This window comes from Grus americana, chromosome 4 (assembly GCF_028858705.1).
Source record: "Grus americana isolate bGruAme1 chromosome 4, bGruAme1.mat, whole genome shotgun sequence".
In the NCBI taxonomy this organism is placed as follows: domain Eukaryota; kingdom Metazoa; phylum Chordata; class Aves; order Gruiformes; family Gruidae; genus Grus; species Grus americana.
In genome coordinates this window covers 55,530,086-55,544,202 of record NC_072855.1, presented here as the reverse complement: position 1 = coordinate 55,544,202, position 14,117 = coordinate 55,530,086, and the positions used below count along the sequence as shown (strand labels likewise).

At 37.0% G+C, this 14,117-nt stretch overlaps 1 protein-coding gene across 1 annotated transcript in view; it reads left to right on the top strand.

Moving 5' to 3' along the window:
- TACR3 (tachykinin receptor 3) overlaps nucleotides 1–6,601 on the top strand; it is a 36,424-nt gene extending 29,823 nt beyond the window's left edge. Inside the window, exon 4 of the mRNA XM_054824423.1 lies at nucleotides 6,401–6,601. Within this exon, the coding sequence (XP_054680398.1) occupies nucleotides 6,401–6,601 (201 nt within the window). The remainder of the gene's footprint in view (nucleotides 1–6,400) is intronic.
- The last annotated feature ends 7,516 nt before the right edge of the window (nucleotides 6,602–14,117 follow it).

The window sequence follows — 14,117 nt, the reverse complement described above, 5'->3', positions numbered from 1 at the left end:
ACTATGTTTTAAATAATCTGCATTCTTTCCCATGATGCGCTTGTGCCAAAATTATAGAGAAATGTGGTAAACATTAAAATGGTTTCTAATTATATAAATCACTTATTTAATTTCCCTAAGTGAATAAGCTGAAAATAGAACAATCCAAAAGCCTGTAGGCTTTCCATATGAACGAATAGCCTGTGCTCCTGTTTTAAAGATAACCAAAGGTACCCATCTCATTTTAGGTTCAAGAGGGCAGGTTCTATTGATAGGAACCCACAGAAAGCAGACTACGTGTAGGTCTACTTTTGCATAATTCATTGGCATAATTCAGCATAGCCTTATTTGTTTATTGCACTGTTCAATATAAAGTCTAGTTTCCAAGAGAAAAAGTTCATATGTACCAATCCTTCTGAAGTCTTCTATGGAAAATTCAAGCGAGCCTTAAAATACTTACAAAGTTCTGAGAGCACCTTCAATGAGGATTAAAGGTTCCAGAATATTTTCAGAATTGTGGCAGAAAGTAGACTTAAGAACCAACTACTCCTATGGGGAAAACAAAAGAAGGTACGATTATTTTGTTTCCCCCACACCAAACCTCACCTCTGCTTGGAAGCATGGAAGTGAAGTGTGCCCCATCACTCATTCCAAGTCATATCTACAGAAGAAAACTATTGTAAAATAAGTAATGGTGTAAATTTTAAGTACAAAAGCACTAGATCAGCTTTTTCACTTTTTTTCAGAACTAGATCTCAGGTAGAAAACCATATCCAGTAATGCCAATCCCACACAGCCACTCAGAGTCATTTTCTAAAGGACATAAACTTCTTATGCTACTCCACGCTGAAGACCAAGGAAATGATACAAGGTTACCTACCTTTACTTGTCATCTAGGTTACGGAAGAAAACTCTTTTAGTTTGAACAGCGGACATTAACATATTGTCTAATATCTAACAATCTCTTGTGAGAAATTAAGACATCTCTTTTAAACAAAGTAACATAAGACTTGTGGCAACTTTTCTTCCCCGCCTCCAATCAGATGTTTGTAAAATCATGTCTTCTCAAGGATAAAAGCCTGAGCAAAATATTTGCCCCTTTTCTTCAATGGAACAGATATTTCTTGACATGTCGAGAGAATCTTAAAGTCACTGTCAAAGCTGTTTTCCATGCAACATTAGAAAAGTATCATTTAAAAACGGCAGTAGCCAAGACCGTTCGTGAAAAATGTCAGAATTGCTTTGATTTGGGGAGGACCCCACATTTTAGCATTTGTAAGACAGCAATCTGATTCAAATCCACTTCATACTAGAACAGAATATCTTTCCAACTTTATAGCTTAAATAACAAATAAGTGATTGTGAATTCTGTCTGCAGCAAGGGATTATGCAAACTGAAATGAAAAGTGGTTTCTTTATTTCAAGCAACTGAGAAAAAATGGATGAAAAGTATAAGTCAGAAGAATAAAATGATGTCAAGCACTGGAATTGACAAGTATCTTACCTGATAAAGAATTCCAAGTGCTCTGATTCCTTCGCCTTTTAAATGTGCATCTCCTTCAGCTATTAAGACTCTATCCTTTCCATGGGCTAAAAGAGCACAAAAAATCCCTGAGCTTGTCAAAATTGTATGAAAACTCACAGCACCTGATATCTCAGAAAACAGCCCTATCTCTATACTAATCCCAGTAGTTACCTTTGAACTCTAATTTTCTTGCAAAAGTTAGTGTTGTGGAGGAGCAGAAGACATAATGGTGTTCCCTTCTCTCTAGTGCTTAGTGCACAAGTGCCATGTATATCCCCAGGATTGGGAAGTGGATTTACTGATTGCATCCTAACATGTTGGGAGAAATACTTTGTGTAATGTTAGTTCGGTATTTTACTTCTTCCAAAAGAGCACAGAGCAGAAAAAGAAACACATCATGACTCCCAGAGGTTATCCGTAAACTGTGTTTAAGTTGTATTCACATGGACAAATAATATCCATCAGTGGTTAAACGAAGACATTCTTACACTGTATGGGTTCTTAAAGTATTTGCTCTGCTTCTCATTTACATCTGCATAACACCTAGGAGTAAAAGTTCTGAAACTAATGAAGATATAGAGTGTGAAACTCCTGACCTTGTAGAAGCAGCAATATCAAAGATGACTTAGAAAGGCAATAAGGAGCCGCAGAGCAGATTGAAAAGGAAATTATTCCCCAGCCTAAGTCTTAGGTATTGATGGCAAATCAATGCCTTACAATGTGAATTGCTATAGCCCCCCAGCATCAACTGAGTCTCTCGGAAAAGTATATTTTATTCCTAATCTTTCAAGACCTGTTCTCAGCGCTACATCTAAATCAGACTCATTTTTCTAGCCATTTTTCATGCAAAATAAAAACAGATGGGAAAAAGAAAAGATATTTGCTGCTCTTTGCGAGTGTTGCGGAATCTATTAGCTCCTTTTCAGTTTTACCGCTTCAAATGTTTCCATCGTATTCCAACTCTAGCCTCAAGACACACCTAAAGGTTGCACAACTGAGAGGCTCAGTACAACTCATTTTAACGAAGTCCTGGAACAGAAAAAACCCCTTTCCTCTGGCCATGCTGCCCACAATACACAAAGGGAGATTGAGCAGAACACCAGGGAAAACAGTGCCACTGGGACACAGGTTGGTGACGTTCACTACAATCACACATTTTGGAAAGCTCCATGGTGAAATGGCAGCAGGAAGAGAATTAGACATTAAGCACAACTGAATTCAGTAATTTTCTGGTTTGCTTGCTTTAGAAATGTTTCCTAACACACAAGAGCAAACCCTTATTAATGAATTCTATGCACCACAGAATAGAGAATAAAGCAACTGAAATATGGTAATATCTCAAAAAAATAAAGCAAAACAGTCATATTAAAAAGAAACAAAAGAACTCTGTATTGTCAGAGCCACAAGTCTAAGTACTCCAAAAAACTCCAAGCATTGAGGCTTTCTCTTATACTCTACAGTTGAACCTTCAAGTGTCATTGGAGACTTTTTAGTGAAACATCACGGCATACTGGAAAAAAACAATCAGGCTTTTGTGGCAAATTCATACTTGGCCTGTTTCACTTCTTTTCCCTGTGCCCTAATTGAGCTGAACAGTTTACTGCACTCATTCATCAGGATTTACACCAAGTAAAAGTCAAGGTGCCCTGGGTTTATAGACTTTGAAGGCAGTTTCTGTTCACAGTTATTGATATCATCAAGAAATGAAACTTAACACTGGAAAGACCAAGGGGATGGACAAGAATGGCAGCCATAAACTGTAAGGTATGGCCTTGCACGGTGTGTACCTGTCTCTGAAAGAGGAAAGGAAATTGGGAATAATCTCCCTCCTTTTCAGCTTCCTCTTCTTCTTTTCCTCCATTTCTGCCAACATATACTCATTCTTTGCCCATGAAATGAGTACAGAATAGTGCTTTTTGATTTCTCTCATAACTTCTGTGGCTGACTTCAAAATCAACTGTAACTGCTCTGTTTTTCAAACAATTTCATGCCACATACTTGCAACATCTCACTTATCTTCTCCTCAGGTAATATGTCAATGAGTGCTTTGTACTACATAAATACTCAAAAGAATAACAACTTGACTTTTATTAAACATCCCTTTTTGCTGGAAAAAATTAGCACTTTTTTGTGCCAGGAAAAAACACTTTACATATTAATAAGGAAACCCCATAGCAGGTCTCCCCCTAAACATACATATATCTGTATATTACCATTCACTTCAGTGAAACTCAGACTGATACAGCCTTATCTGTGAGAAAAATGGTACTTTAAATTTTTAGGTAACTTTTGTTATCTATGAAAAATAGCTGCAAACCTGAATGATTAAGAATGTAGCATGCTTCACTGTCTGTCATTCCAGTTACCTGTTACTTCACAAACTTAATCAAACACTAATGACCATCTAAAATCATCTTTTGCTTCCTGTCTAGTTTAACTATTTACTTCAGAAATTTGTGCTTTCAGGAAGATGATGACTTAATATTTAATCATGGATTTCCAGACAGAATCAGCAAAAAGAAAATCTTATGTGGATTTCATTGTTTTTAAAGATGAGTGTTTTGTTTTAAACAAAAGAGTAACCTTGCAGGAAAAGATGTGATTTTCTGGGGGTGATTTGGCATTTTTCATTTCACAACTTAAAAAAAAAAAGTTAAAATCTTTAAAATAAGAATCGAATTGCCTGAAATTGTGACAAAAATTTCTTAGTTGAGAACTTTCTTTGGATCATAGTGTAAATAGTTATTTTGGGATTTCTGTTTCCTTGAAGAAAACCTGAAATACTATATTTGGGTTAACCCAAAACTTAATTCAGTTTGTGTTAATTTTTGAGTGCAACAGTTGAAATTGAAAAGCTATTATTTGTACAGTCTGTGAAGGTTTATTACCTTTAGGAGACCTTTAAGTAGACTCTTGAAGCACTGCGTGACTTGCCCTTCAGCATAACACGGAAAACTGGCCAATAAGAATTTGAATGTTAGAAAAAAGACAAACAACTTTCTTCTGAAAATGTTGTTAGCACAATATACTATGCCAAACTGGCAACCCGCACCTGATTTCTAGCAGCTCTGGGACATGAGCGACATGGTGTTCAACGAGATTAAACTACATTTATTGCTGGAAAGCTCTACTGTTTCAGTTCTCAAGCACTGAACAGATGAAATGTTCAGTATAAATATGGATTTGCCTGATTACACTTGGAAAACTTGGAGACAGAAATCCTTCCATTTAGTACCTATGATATTCCAATGATAAATAATTCTAAGAGTAATTTCACATGCACAGCTGGTACTGCAAGACTTGCTAATTAAATATTGAGGCAAGTAATTAGACTCTCAAGTGTTCTGAAATTACAGAAATCCTGAACGGTGTTGAAGTAGTACTTATCATTCCTGACAGGTATAAAAGCACAGCAACAAGCAAAGTGCACCTGTAAATCAATGGACAGAGAGCTTAAGTACTGTGGTAAAACTATGGAGTTAAGTCTTCCACCTGCACAATGTGTGCGAGGCACAGTTGTAAATCCCCAGCAGAAGAATAGTGGAAGTTATGTCCAAAGGAGTAGAAAAGTAGAAAAGACATGCCATTTCATGATAGACTGTGATTTGACAACATATTTTTAGTGCTTTAGAAGAACCAAATATTAATAATGTTGTTGTATGTGTGCACAGACATGCCTTTTGTATCTTTAGGTGATGATTGGTATATGTATCAGTATTAACAAGTATTCTCATAAGCAAAATCTTGTATAGTACAGTCCTAGCCAGCAGGAAAGCTTGTAAACTGGTGCTAGATATTAAATGAAAAATTGCTTTATGTTTCCCACAGGAAGACCTAATATAAGTTAAGGATGGCGCCATGACATTTATATGTAAAATGATTTAATTATGTTAGCTGAAATTTTATAAAAATGTCAACCTAAGACATGTAGGTATGGGAAATTTCAGGTCTTTTTTTTTTTTCCTGGCAAAACTGCAAACCGTAGGAAACAGTACCATGTACAGAGAAATGAATGGAGCTGTTGATAGCAATCCTTATTATTCCTCAGTATTCACAGTACAAATGAAGAAGAGACCTTCCAGCACAGACCTATCACGTCTGATTTCGTTTTACCTACAAAAGGAAACGCTGTTGTGTAAACGTTATGACGTATTGTGTTGAAAATGGCAGGTGGGCTAGTATTTGGCATAGCTGAAGAGAGAAAGACATGGGTGAAAATTTTACGTGACTCGCAACTTTTCTTCCTGTGTTTCAAGCACAAAACAGAGCTCCTCTTCATTTGTGCTTAATGGAAACTATGGTAGCTAACGGATGTTACGATGCCTGCAGAAAACAACAAATAATGATTACCAGCCAAGGAAATTGTTAGCCTCTGAAATTAAACAGGATACTGCAGTTGCTCATTTCCTACAACCTAGTGTTTACTCAAAACACATCTAATAACCGGGGACAAGGAATATACTTGCAGACCACAATAGAAAAAGACACCAGGCTCAATAAAGGCCGAAATGAGGTGTCCAAATAAAACACCCTGTAATGTCATGCCATGATACTGTGTACAGAAAAAAGTAGTATTTTTAAATAGCCAAATATAAGTAAGCAAATATATTACTTGGAAGAATCAATACAAATAAAGTCAGAGAAGATTTTCATGTTATTTTCCTTAGGAAAAGGAGGATCTCCAGCCAAGGAAAAAAAAAAAAGAAAAAAGAAAAAGAAAATAAACAGAAACTTAGGAAAGTCAGATTAAAAGGAAAATTATATAAAAGCATATTTTTGCTTTGACTAACTTTAATAATCAAATGCAAGAATATTATTAACAGCTGTTGAAATGCTAGTCCAAATAAAAAAGGTTAATGTATATGATAAAATAGCATTATTACTTCCTTCTTTCAGGTGGTAAAAATGATGATTGTGGTTGTGCTGACATTTGCCATCTGCTGGCTGCCTTACCACATTTACTTCATAGTTACTGGGATCTACCAACAATTAAATCGGTGGAAATACATTCAACAAATCTATTTGGCCAGCTTTTGGCTTGCCATGAGCTCTACAATGTACAATCCCATTATCTACTGCTGTCTGAATAAGAGGTAAGAGCTGGTTATGGAACAGTTGGTATGCATAACTTCAATGAGAATATAAATTGTTGAAACGGGATAAAAGACAAGGAATTTTCACTTGAATAGTTTACAGTTAGTAGAACGAAAACTTCCTTTAAGTTTGCACTTGAAATGAATCCCAAAAAACAATTGTACACTTCCAGTAAATACTTTGCTCTACTTAAAATTTCAGAGCAAAATTCAGTATTCAGAAACCAACCCTTCTCATTTCCATATGCAAAATTTTAGATCTACAGCAGTTTAATATTTTTTGGCTTGCAAAACATTAAAATAAAGACGACAGTCATTAGCAACATACAGTGCAATCTGTATGTTCACTAATTAATTGTAGCCACAAATTTGTTTTGCAGTGCTGGAAGGATATGACATAAAGTGTGATTTACTGTGTATTTTATACCTCACCATTAGATTTCTACTGAGCTCTAAGGTCTGCAACAGGCTAATAAAACAAATATTTATATTCTCATTACTGAATACTAAACTACAATACTGTTTGATAGTAACACATAATGCTCTGAATTTCAAAGGCACTGCACTTGTTGAGTTTGATGAGATTTTACAGATATTTGGAAGTTTAAGACTATTGGATTGCAGAATGAACTCATATCATGTTTTTCATTTCAGCATATAGGGCCAGGCTTTAAAACATCATCCTGGCCATCCTATTTTTCAGTATTTCTTCTAGTATTACTGGATAAAGACCACCAAGAACAATTAATTAGTTCACAAACTCAGTCAGTATGTATCAGAATTGAATAAGTAATCTTAAATATTATTTGAAATCTCTTTTGAATGAACAGCGTCAAGTTTAACTGCTGACAAGCTTTATACCAATTTTGTTAAATATTTATAAAACCCCAGTAAAGATCATGCAATACCTGTCAAAAGGAGTGTGCCTCCTTGATGAGGAGAGCTTGTGATGCTTAACATTCATAGTCTTTTAAAATGCTAAGGTGATGCCTGATTTCATACAGCCTTCTGCCCCTTTTGATCATTTACAACTGTTTAAAGAAGAGGTAAAGTTTTAGTATGCCAGAATGAAACACTAATTCAAATGGCAAATTTCAACAGAAACCAGATTTCACTGGGTATCCAGTATCTGCAAAATCAAAGGTGATGAAGAACCAGGCCTCATATTTTCTCAATTACTACCATAAAACCTCTAAAACATTGCCATTTTCTTCAAAACCTTGGCCAAGTTACAAAAGATGCTATTCATAAAAAATTAACAATCTCTGATGTGGCTTACGTTGACATTTGTATACCGCAAAATTAAATGTCCAGATTAAAGAATACAAATCAACAGAATTTCATAGTTTTGAGACTCGCTAAAGGTCACCTTGTTCAGAATTTAATGCAAGAATGAAATACTGGTGAAAGTTTTCTTATAATTAATATCCATATTGAAATCAAGAAGCCGGAACGTCTGCTTCCTTTTCATGAAGTAGAAAAATACAGCCTGTGGCTGGGAGTCAGATCGATTCGTGCAGTGTTTTTACCTCTGCTGGATCTAGTATCAGGCAGAGTTATAACACTATCCCCAGCCTCATCTTCCAGGCTAATTAAGATATTACTTACATATCTAGATAAAGAGAGTGTTATTTCAAGATGAAAAAAACCCCATGCCCTGAATGAGAAAGAGGATAGAAGGGAGGAAGAAAAATAACACAGTCTAAAGATGTTTAGGTTTTACAGCTTCCTTCACTAAATCCCTTTCCATCAGAAGTTCTTTCAATACTTTTTCATAATGTGGACTGTATCTAAACAGAGGAATGCTGAATACCAAGCTATCTGCCCATTTGTCATCATGTGACACCTCTGCTGCAAACTAAAAAAAAAAATGAGAAGGAAAGTTATTTCTATGAGATCAGTCAACTTTCACTGAAAATCTAAATTTTTATCCGTAGTCATCATTGTGGTAGCTGAACCATTGCTCCAAAAACTTAGAGACCCAAGAAACACCACAGTTGATTGCTGCAACAAAAATGAGAGATCAAGACAAGTGAGAATTCTGGGAAGTTTTAGGTCTAGGTGAAAAGGTGTTCTTTTTCAGGTTACACATAAATATACAGCAAATTGTTTTTCTAATATATTTAACTTATATTCTGGAAATGCATGCACACAAAAAGTAGAAATAGTCTTTAAAATAAATCTCTGCCTCTGAATTGAAATAAAACACTGTGAATATTGCAAACATTAATGTGCTAAAGCCTCAAAATTCCCGTTTGTATGTTGTTCACATTCAGTTTTCAACTTTCTAGGATCTTCTTTAATTATTACAAATGATTTTCCAAATATTTTATATGAACAATTATTAGTCATTACATCACTCCCATTTAAGCATCTCCATTAGAAAGGGAAACACAGAAGGTATACTGGAATCTGTGATGGTATTTTAGAGAAAAGAATGCTACAAAGTTTCTTGCTGAGAGAAGATGAAAATAGAGGTGCAGTTGCATCATAGGTCAAATCAAAACAGTTTCTGTGCAGACAGTGCTATGAAAGCTAGTGTTTGCTTATTTAGGTATGGGCAAAGGAAGGGAAATTGAGTATCAGGAAGTTACCCACGTTAAAATGCAGGGAAAGTATATAGAAAATCAGAAACAGAAATGAACTGTTACCACTATCTCTTTTACCCTGTTCAGACTTTAGTCAAGCAAACTCCCACTGACTTCACCACAACCAGAATTAGGGGAAAGATAATTAGTCGAGTCAGTGTCCCATCAGCACGGTATATGTTTTCAGATGAAGGCCCGTGGCTGGCTCTCACAAGCACAGGCTTTCACCAAGCATCTTTTCTCCCAGGTTCCGAGCTGGCTTCAAGAGAGCTTTCCGCTGGTGCCCCTTCATTGAGGTGTCCAGCTACGATGAGCTAGAGCTCAAGGCAGCTAGGTTTCATCCCACCCGGCAAAGTAGCCTATATGCTGTGTCTAGAATGGAGTCCAGCATGACAGTGGTGTTTGACACTAATGATGGAGACAACACCCACGCCAGCCGTAAGAAAAGAGCAGCTCCAAGGGATGCCAGTTTCAATGGCTGTTCACAGAGGAATTCCAAGACCATCTCCACAGCCTCAAGTCTCATCAGTTCACTGCACACATCAGTAGATGATTATTCCTACGCATTTCATGGTGACAGTTGCTAGAAGGGCAGCACCAGACAATGCTCTCCGACTTCGGGACTAGATATCCATACCACAGGAAAGCAAACAATTCCACTGATGAACCCAAGCTATAAACATCGTGAGACTTTTAAGCATTGCTTACTTTTCTGCTCTGGAGAGAAAGAGGAACTTGAAGACCTATGTACACATCAGTCTGAAAGCATAGTTGCACCTTATACACGGCAATGTTTGTAGGGATTATCTAAAATAAACCAACAGCAGAAAAAAAATATTTTCAGCTGTATCTAACCTGTGGCATTGATGTTTCACTTACTGAAATGTAACAGGCTTCTTATTGGAGGTGAAATGTATGATGTTTTCTGAGTGCATTAATTCTACAATAACAAAATTACATAAGATCTGATAAAAAAAATTCTTTATAATGAAGACCTAATGAGCCCCCAGTCCATTCAATTGTTTTACAGTTTAGCCCTATTCCCACACAAATACACAAAATGAACTTCACTTGAATGAAGTTCAGCTCTGTCTGCAACAGTACAATTTTTCAAATACATATGAAAAATGTTTTTTTAAAAAGGATAAAATCTCTAAAAGACTATGTTAAATTCTACTTTCTATATTACTGAACATTAGACTCCAGTGGAATGTGTACTTCCAGGAGGATGTATTGCTTAGATGAATGTCCTGTAGCTTTGTATCTTAGTGCTAAGGGTAAGATCTTCCTCCAGTGACCCTAACAGGACCTTTGTGATTGACTTTAGAAGGATCAAAAGATTTTAAACTGGAGATTCACATATAAGAAAAATGCCACTGTGGCAATGAACTCTTCTCTGCACAAGATACAGTAGCATGTTTCACTATGAAACAACTTCCCAAGGAAAAAAATATTTGGGTTATTTTCCTAAATTTTCATAGCTAGATACATGTAAAAATACTCTTCTGTCTGCATCTGAAAATATATTAGGCATTATTACACAGTTTCCCACCCAATTCAGTCAAAATCCACTGACTATCACTGTTGCAAAGAAAGCTGAACTTAATGCAAAATGGACCAGAGGGCAGCCCCTGGTTTAGGTAAATGGCTATATTAGTTGCATGGATCAACTGGTTGTATGAATGTTTGTTCTCAAACAGTTAATCAAAACTTAAGCAAAAGAGCATGAATGTCTTCCTCAGTTAGTGAGACCAGCACAGGGGAATGTATATGCGATTCAACCAAATACAGCACCAAAGCTGAGGAATTAAAGAGGAGTTTGAAGAGAGAAAGGCTTGAGCTGGATTTAGCCCACATTCCTTCCCAGGGATGCCCAGCATTGTGATGGTGAGCATATCATAAGAGACTAGTAATGAGAACCGTGTTTGTATTGTGATTCATCCGTATAGTCAATTGCTATATTCTGCTAAGTGTAATTTGTATTTGTATTGTGATTTCAGTGCATTGCTGTATCACTCTGCTAAATCACAATCCTGCGTAAGGTCAAATATCCTCAAATAAGTAAATCTGGTATTTAACACCCTCTACGTGTGGAATAACTGAAGAACCTGGTCATAGAGTATTGTACTCTGATAAAAATGTATCACAATTCCAGATTCACACTTTTCCTATCCAAGGCCTGATCTTCAACCTACTGAAGCAAAGAGCTCTGTTCATTAATGGCTTTCTTTTTAAATGCCAGTTCATGCTGTTCAACAGTCTGCATTTCTGAAAAAACAGTTCTATTTTCCATCATGCCATAGTTGTACTCTCACTTTTCCTTTTAAAAAAAGCATACAGTATTCCAGCAAGTGTAATGCAATGCCTATGAAAATATTTTTCTATTTTTTCCGCTGAAATACTCTGTTTTAAGAACTTAAAATCTGCACAGGTGTTTAACAACTCTGCTGAGAAGATTCAGGACAGCCGCACACACCAAAAAATGAACCTAAGCATATTAACCTGATGGTGATATATTAAAAATACACACTGTAAAGTCTGTAAAGTCCTCTGTCTGCTTTTGTACAACTTGTGAGGAACATACGTACAGAAAATGTATAGTTAAGTAAACTCTCTTTTCTAAGAATGGCTATTACAAAATCAGTGTTGATAAACATCAATACATGAATGTAAGTTTGAACAATATGGTTGTAGTGAGATTATTGTTTTTAAATGCAGAGTATAAATCTTAGAAAACTGTATATAAAACTGTATAACCACAAATGTACAAAACATCATCCTCATATTGCTTTTATGATCCTTGGTTGACAAATATTGAGGAAGCAATGGTGGCTTCCTCACACCTGTGTATTTAATTAGGGAGACAATTTCACTTTACTGAGTGTTTTAGGATATGACATTCTGGACAAATAATTCATTGGTAATCTCACTATATTTTGATGGGGTGGGAGTGTCGAAAATACTCTCACTAATCCTGTAGTTCTCCTCTGAAGTTACAGGATATTCCTGTACAACAAATGAAGAAATCTGTGCTCTTATTCACAGCATTGCTTTAACAAAACATTATAATGATACATCCTGCAAATCCATCTCTGTCTCAGCCTCAAAAACCAGGAAGGATTGCACAGTTAAACAAGTAGCACAGCAAAAGCTGTGACGGGCAGCAGGTTGCATTTGAATGACTGTTTCTGAACAAACATTTCACTAAGTGTCCTGGTCACTGTAAAACTCATTATAGGCCTCCTGACACCCCTCAGTGAAGGCAGAGGAAATAAGGTCATCCTCAGTTTGTGCCAATAAGATTGCTCAAAGTAGTAGCCTGCATGCAGTGCACATGCTTCTGCGTGATTGCTGCATCACTGCAGCAGTCTTACATCTGGCAGCAACCTTCAATCCACATGCTTTACTTTTGCTGAGAGGTGAGTTAAGGATAACATACAGACACAGAGCTAGCTTCCTACTGAGAGGGGCATACTAATACTGTAAACCAGCTACAATTCGACAGCCTCAGGAAAGCTCTTCTGATCTTAAAGATCTTCTGAAACATGAGTCCTTTGCACATATGAGTTCCGACTACTTCAGCCCAGGCTCCTACTTGAGTCTGTCTCCAAAATGTTTATCTGATGAAAAGACTTCATTGCTCCCTGAACTGCCATTTTGCAGTGAGGTTCCCTTGATATAAGACAGCTTTAACTTTCACATCTCCAGAGACAGTATGTTCAGCTTCATTTTTCTCTGTTGCTCCCTTGACATGGGCTAAACTTGTAAAAAAATTTTTAAAAAAAGCCAGAGTGACTGTTGTGGTTTTACCCCAGCCAGAGGCTGAGCACCACGCAGCCACTCGCTCACCCTCCCCACATCAGGATGGGGGAGAGAATTGGAAGAGCGAAAGTGAGAAAACTCATGGGTTGAGATGAAGACAGTTTAACAGGTAAAGCACACAAGCAAAGCAGGACAAGGAATTCATTCACCACTTCCCATGGGCAGGCAGGTGTTCAGCCATCTCCAGGAAAGCAGGGCTCTGTCATGTGTAACAGTTACTTGGGAAGACAAACACCATCACTCCAAATACTGCTGCCTACCCCACTTCTAAACTGAGCATGACATCATATGGTGCAGAATATCCCACTGGTCGGTTTGGGTCAGCTGCCCTGTCTGTGTCCCCTCCCAACTTCTTGTGCACCCCCAGCCATCCCGCTGGCAGGGCAGTGCAGAAGTAGAAAAGGCCTTGGCCCCGTGTAAACACTGCTCAATAACAACAAAAACATGTCTATATTATCAACACTGTTTCCAGTGCAAATCCAAAACATAGCCCCATACCAGCTACTATGAAGAAAATCAACCCTCTCAGCTGAAACCAGGACAGCAACAAAAAGCTAAACATGGCTACGTTTAAACGCAGATCTTCAAAACTCATTTCATGAACACAGATTTATAATACCTTTGTCTCAAGTCTTCCATATAAAAGCACGACATTGAGAGGAGAAATGAACTCTGAGTATGCTCAGGGTACTCATACAAGATGCTTTCAATAGATTGCAGACTGTAGCTGTTTGGCAGGAATCTCTTGACAGCCAAATCCCTTCCAGTCCACTGAAGTCTTATTGTGAAGGTGAGGAGGCATTGGCAGAACCGCATGGCATGAGCTATTTGCAGCACGGTTATGTCGGGTAACTAAAAGTGTCCATTGAGGAAGGTTATTGACCAATACTAATATACATTTTTCAAAAATAACATACAAAAGGAACTAGTATAGAAAAGGAGAGCAAAACACAAGTTTTAGAAGTTGCCCTCTGATCTAGATAAAAACATTCAAATCCTTCAGATGTGGATGTTTCTCCTTTCATACTGGTGAATTTCTTTCACAGCAGTAAACAAAAACCTCCTGTTTCACGCACATAAATTGCAAAAGCCTTTCAAGCTGTTCTCTCC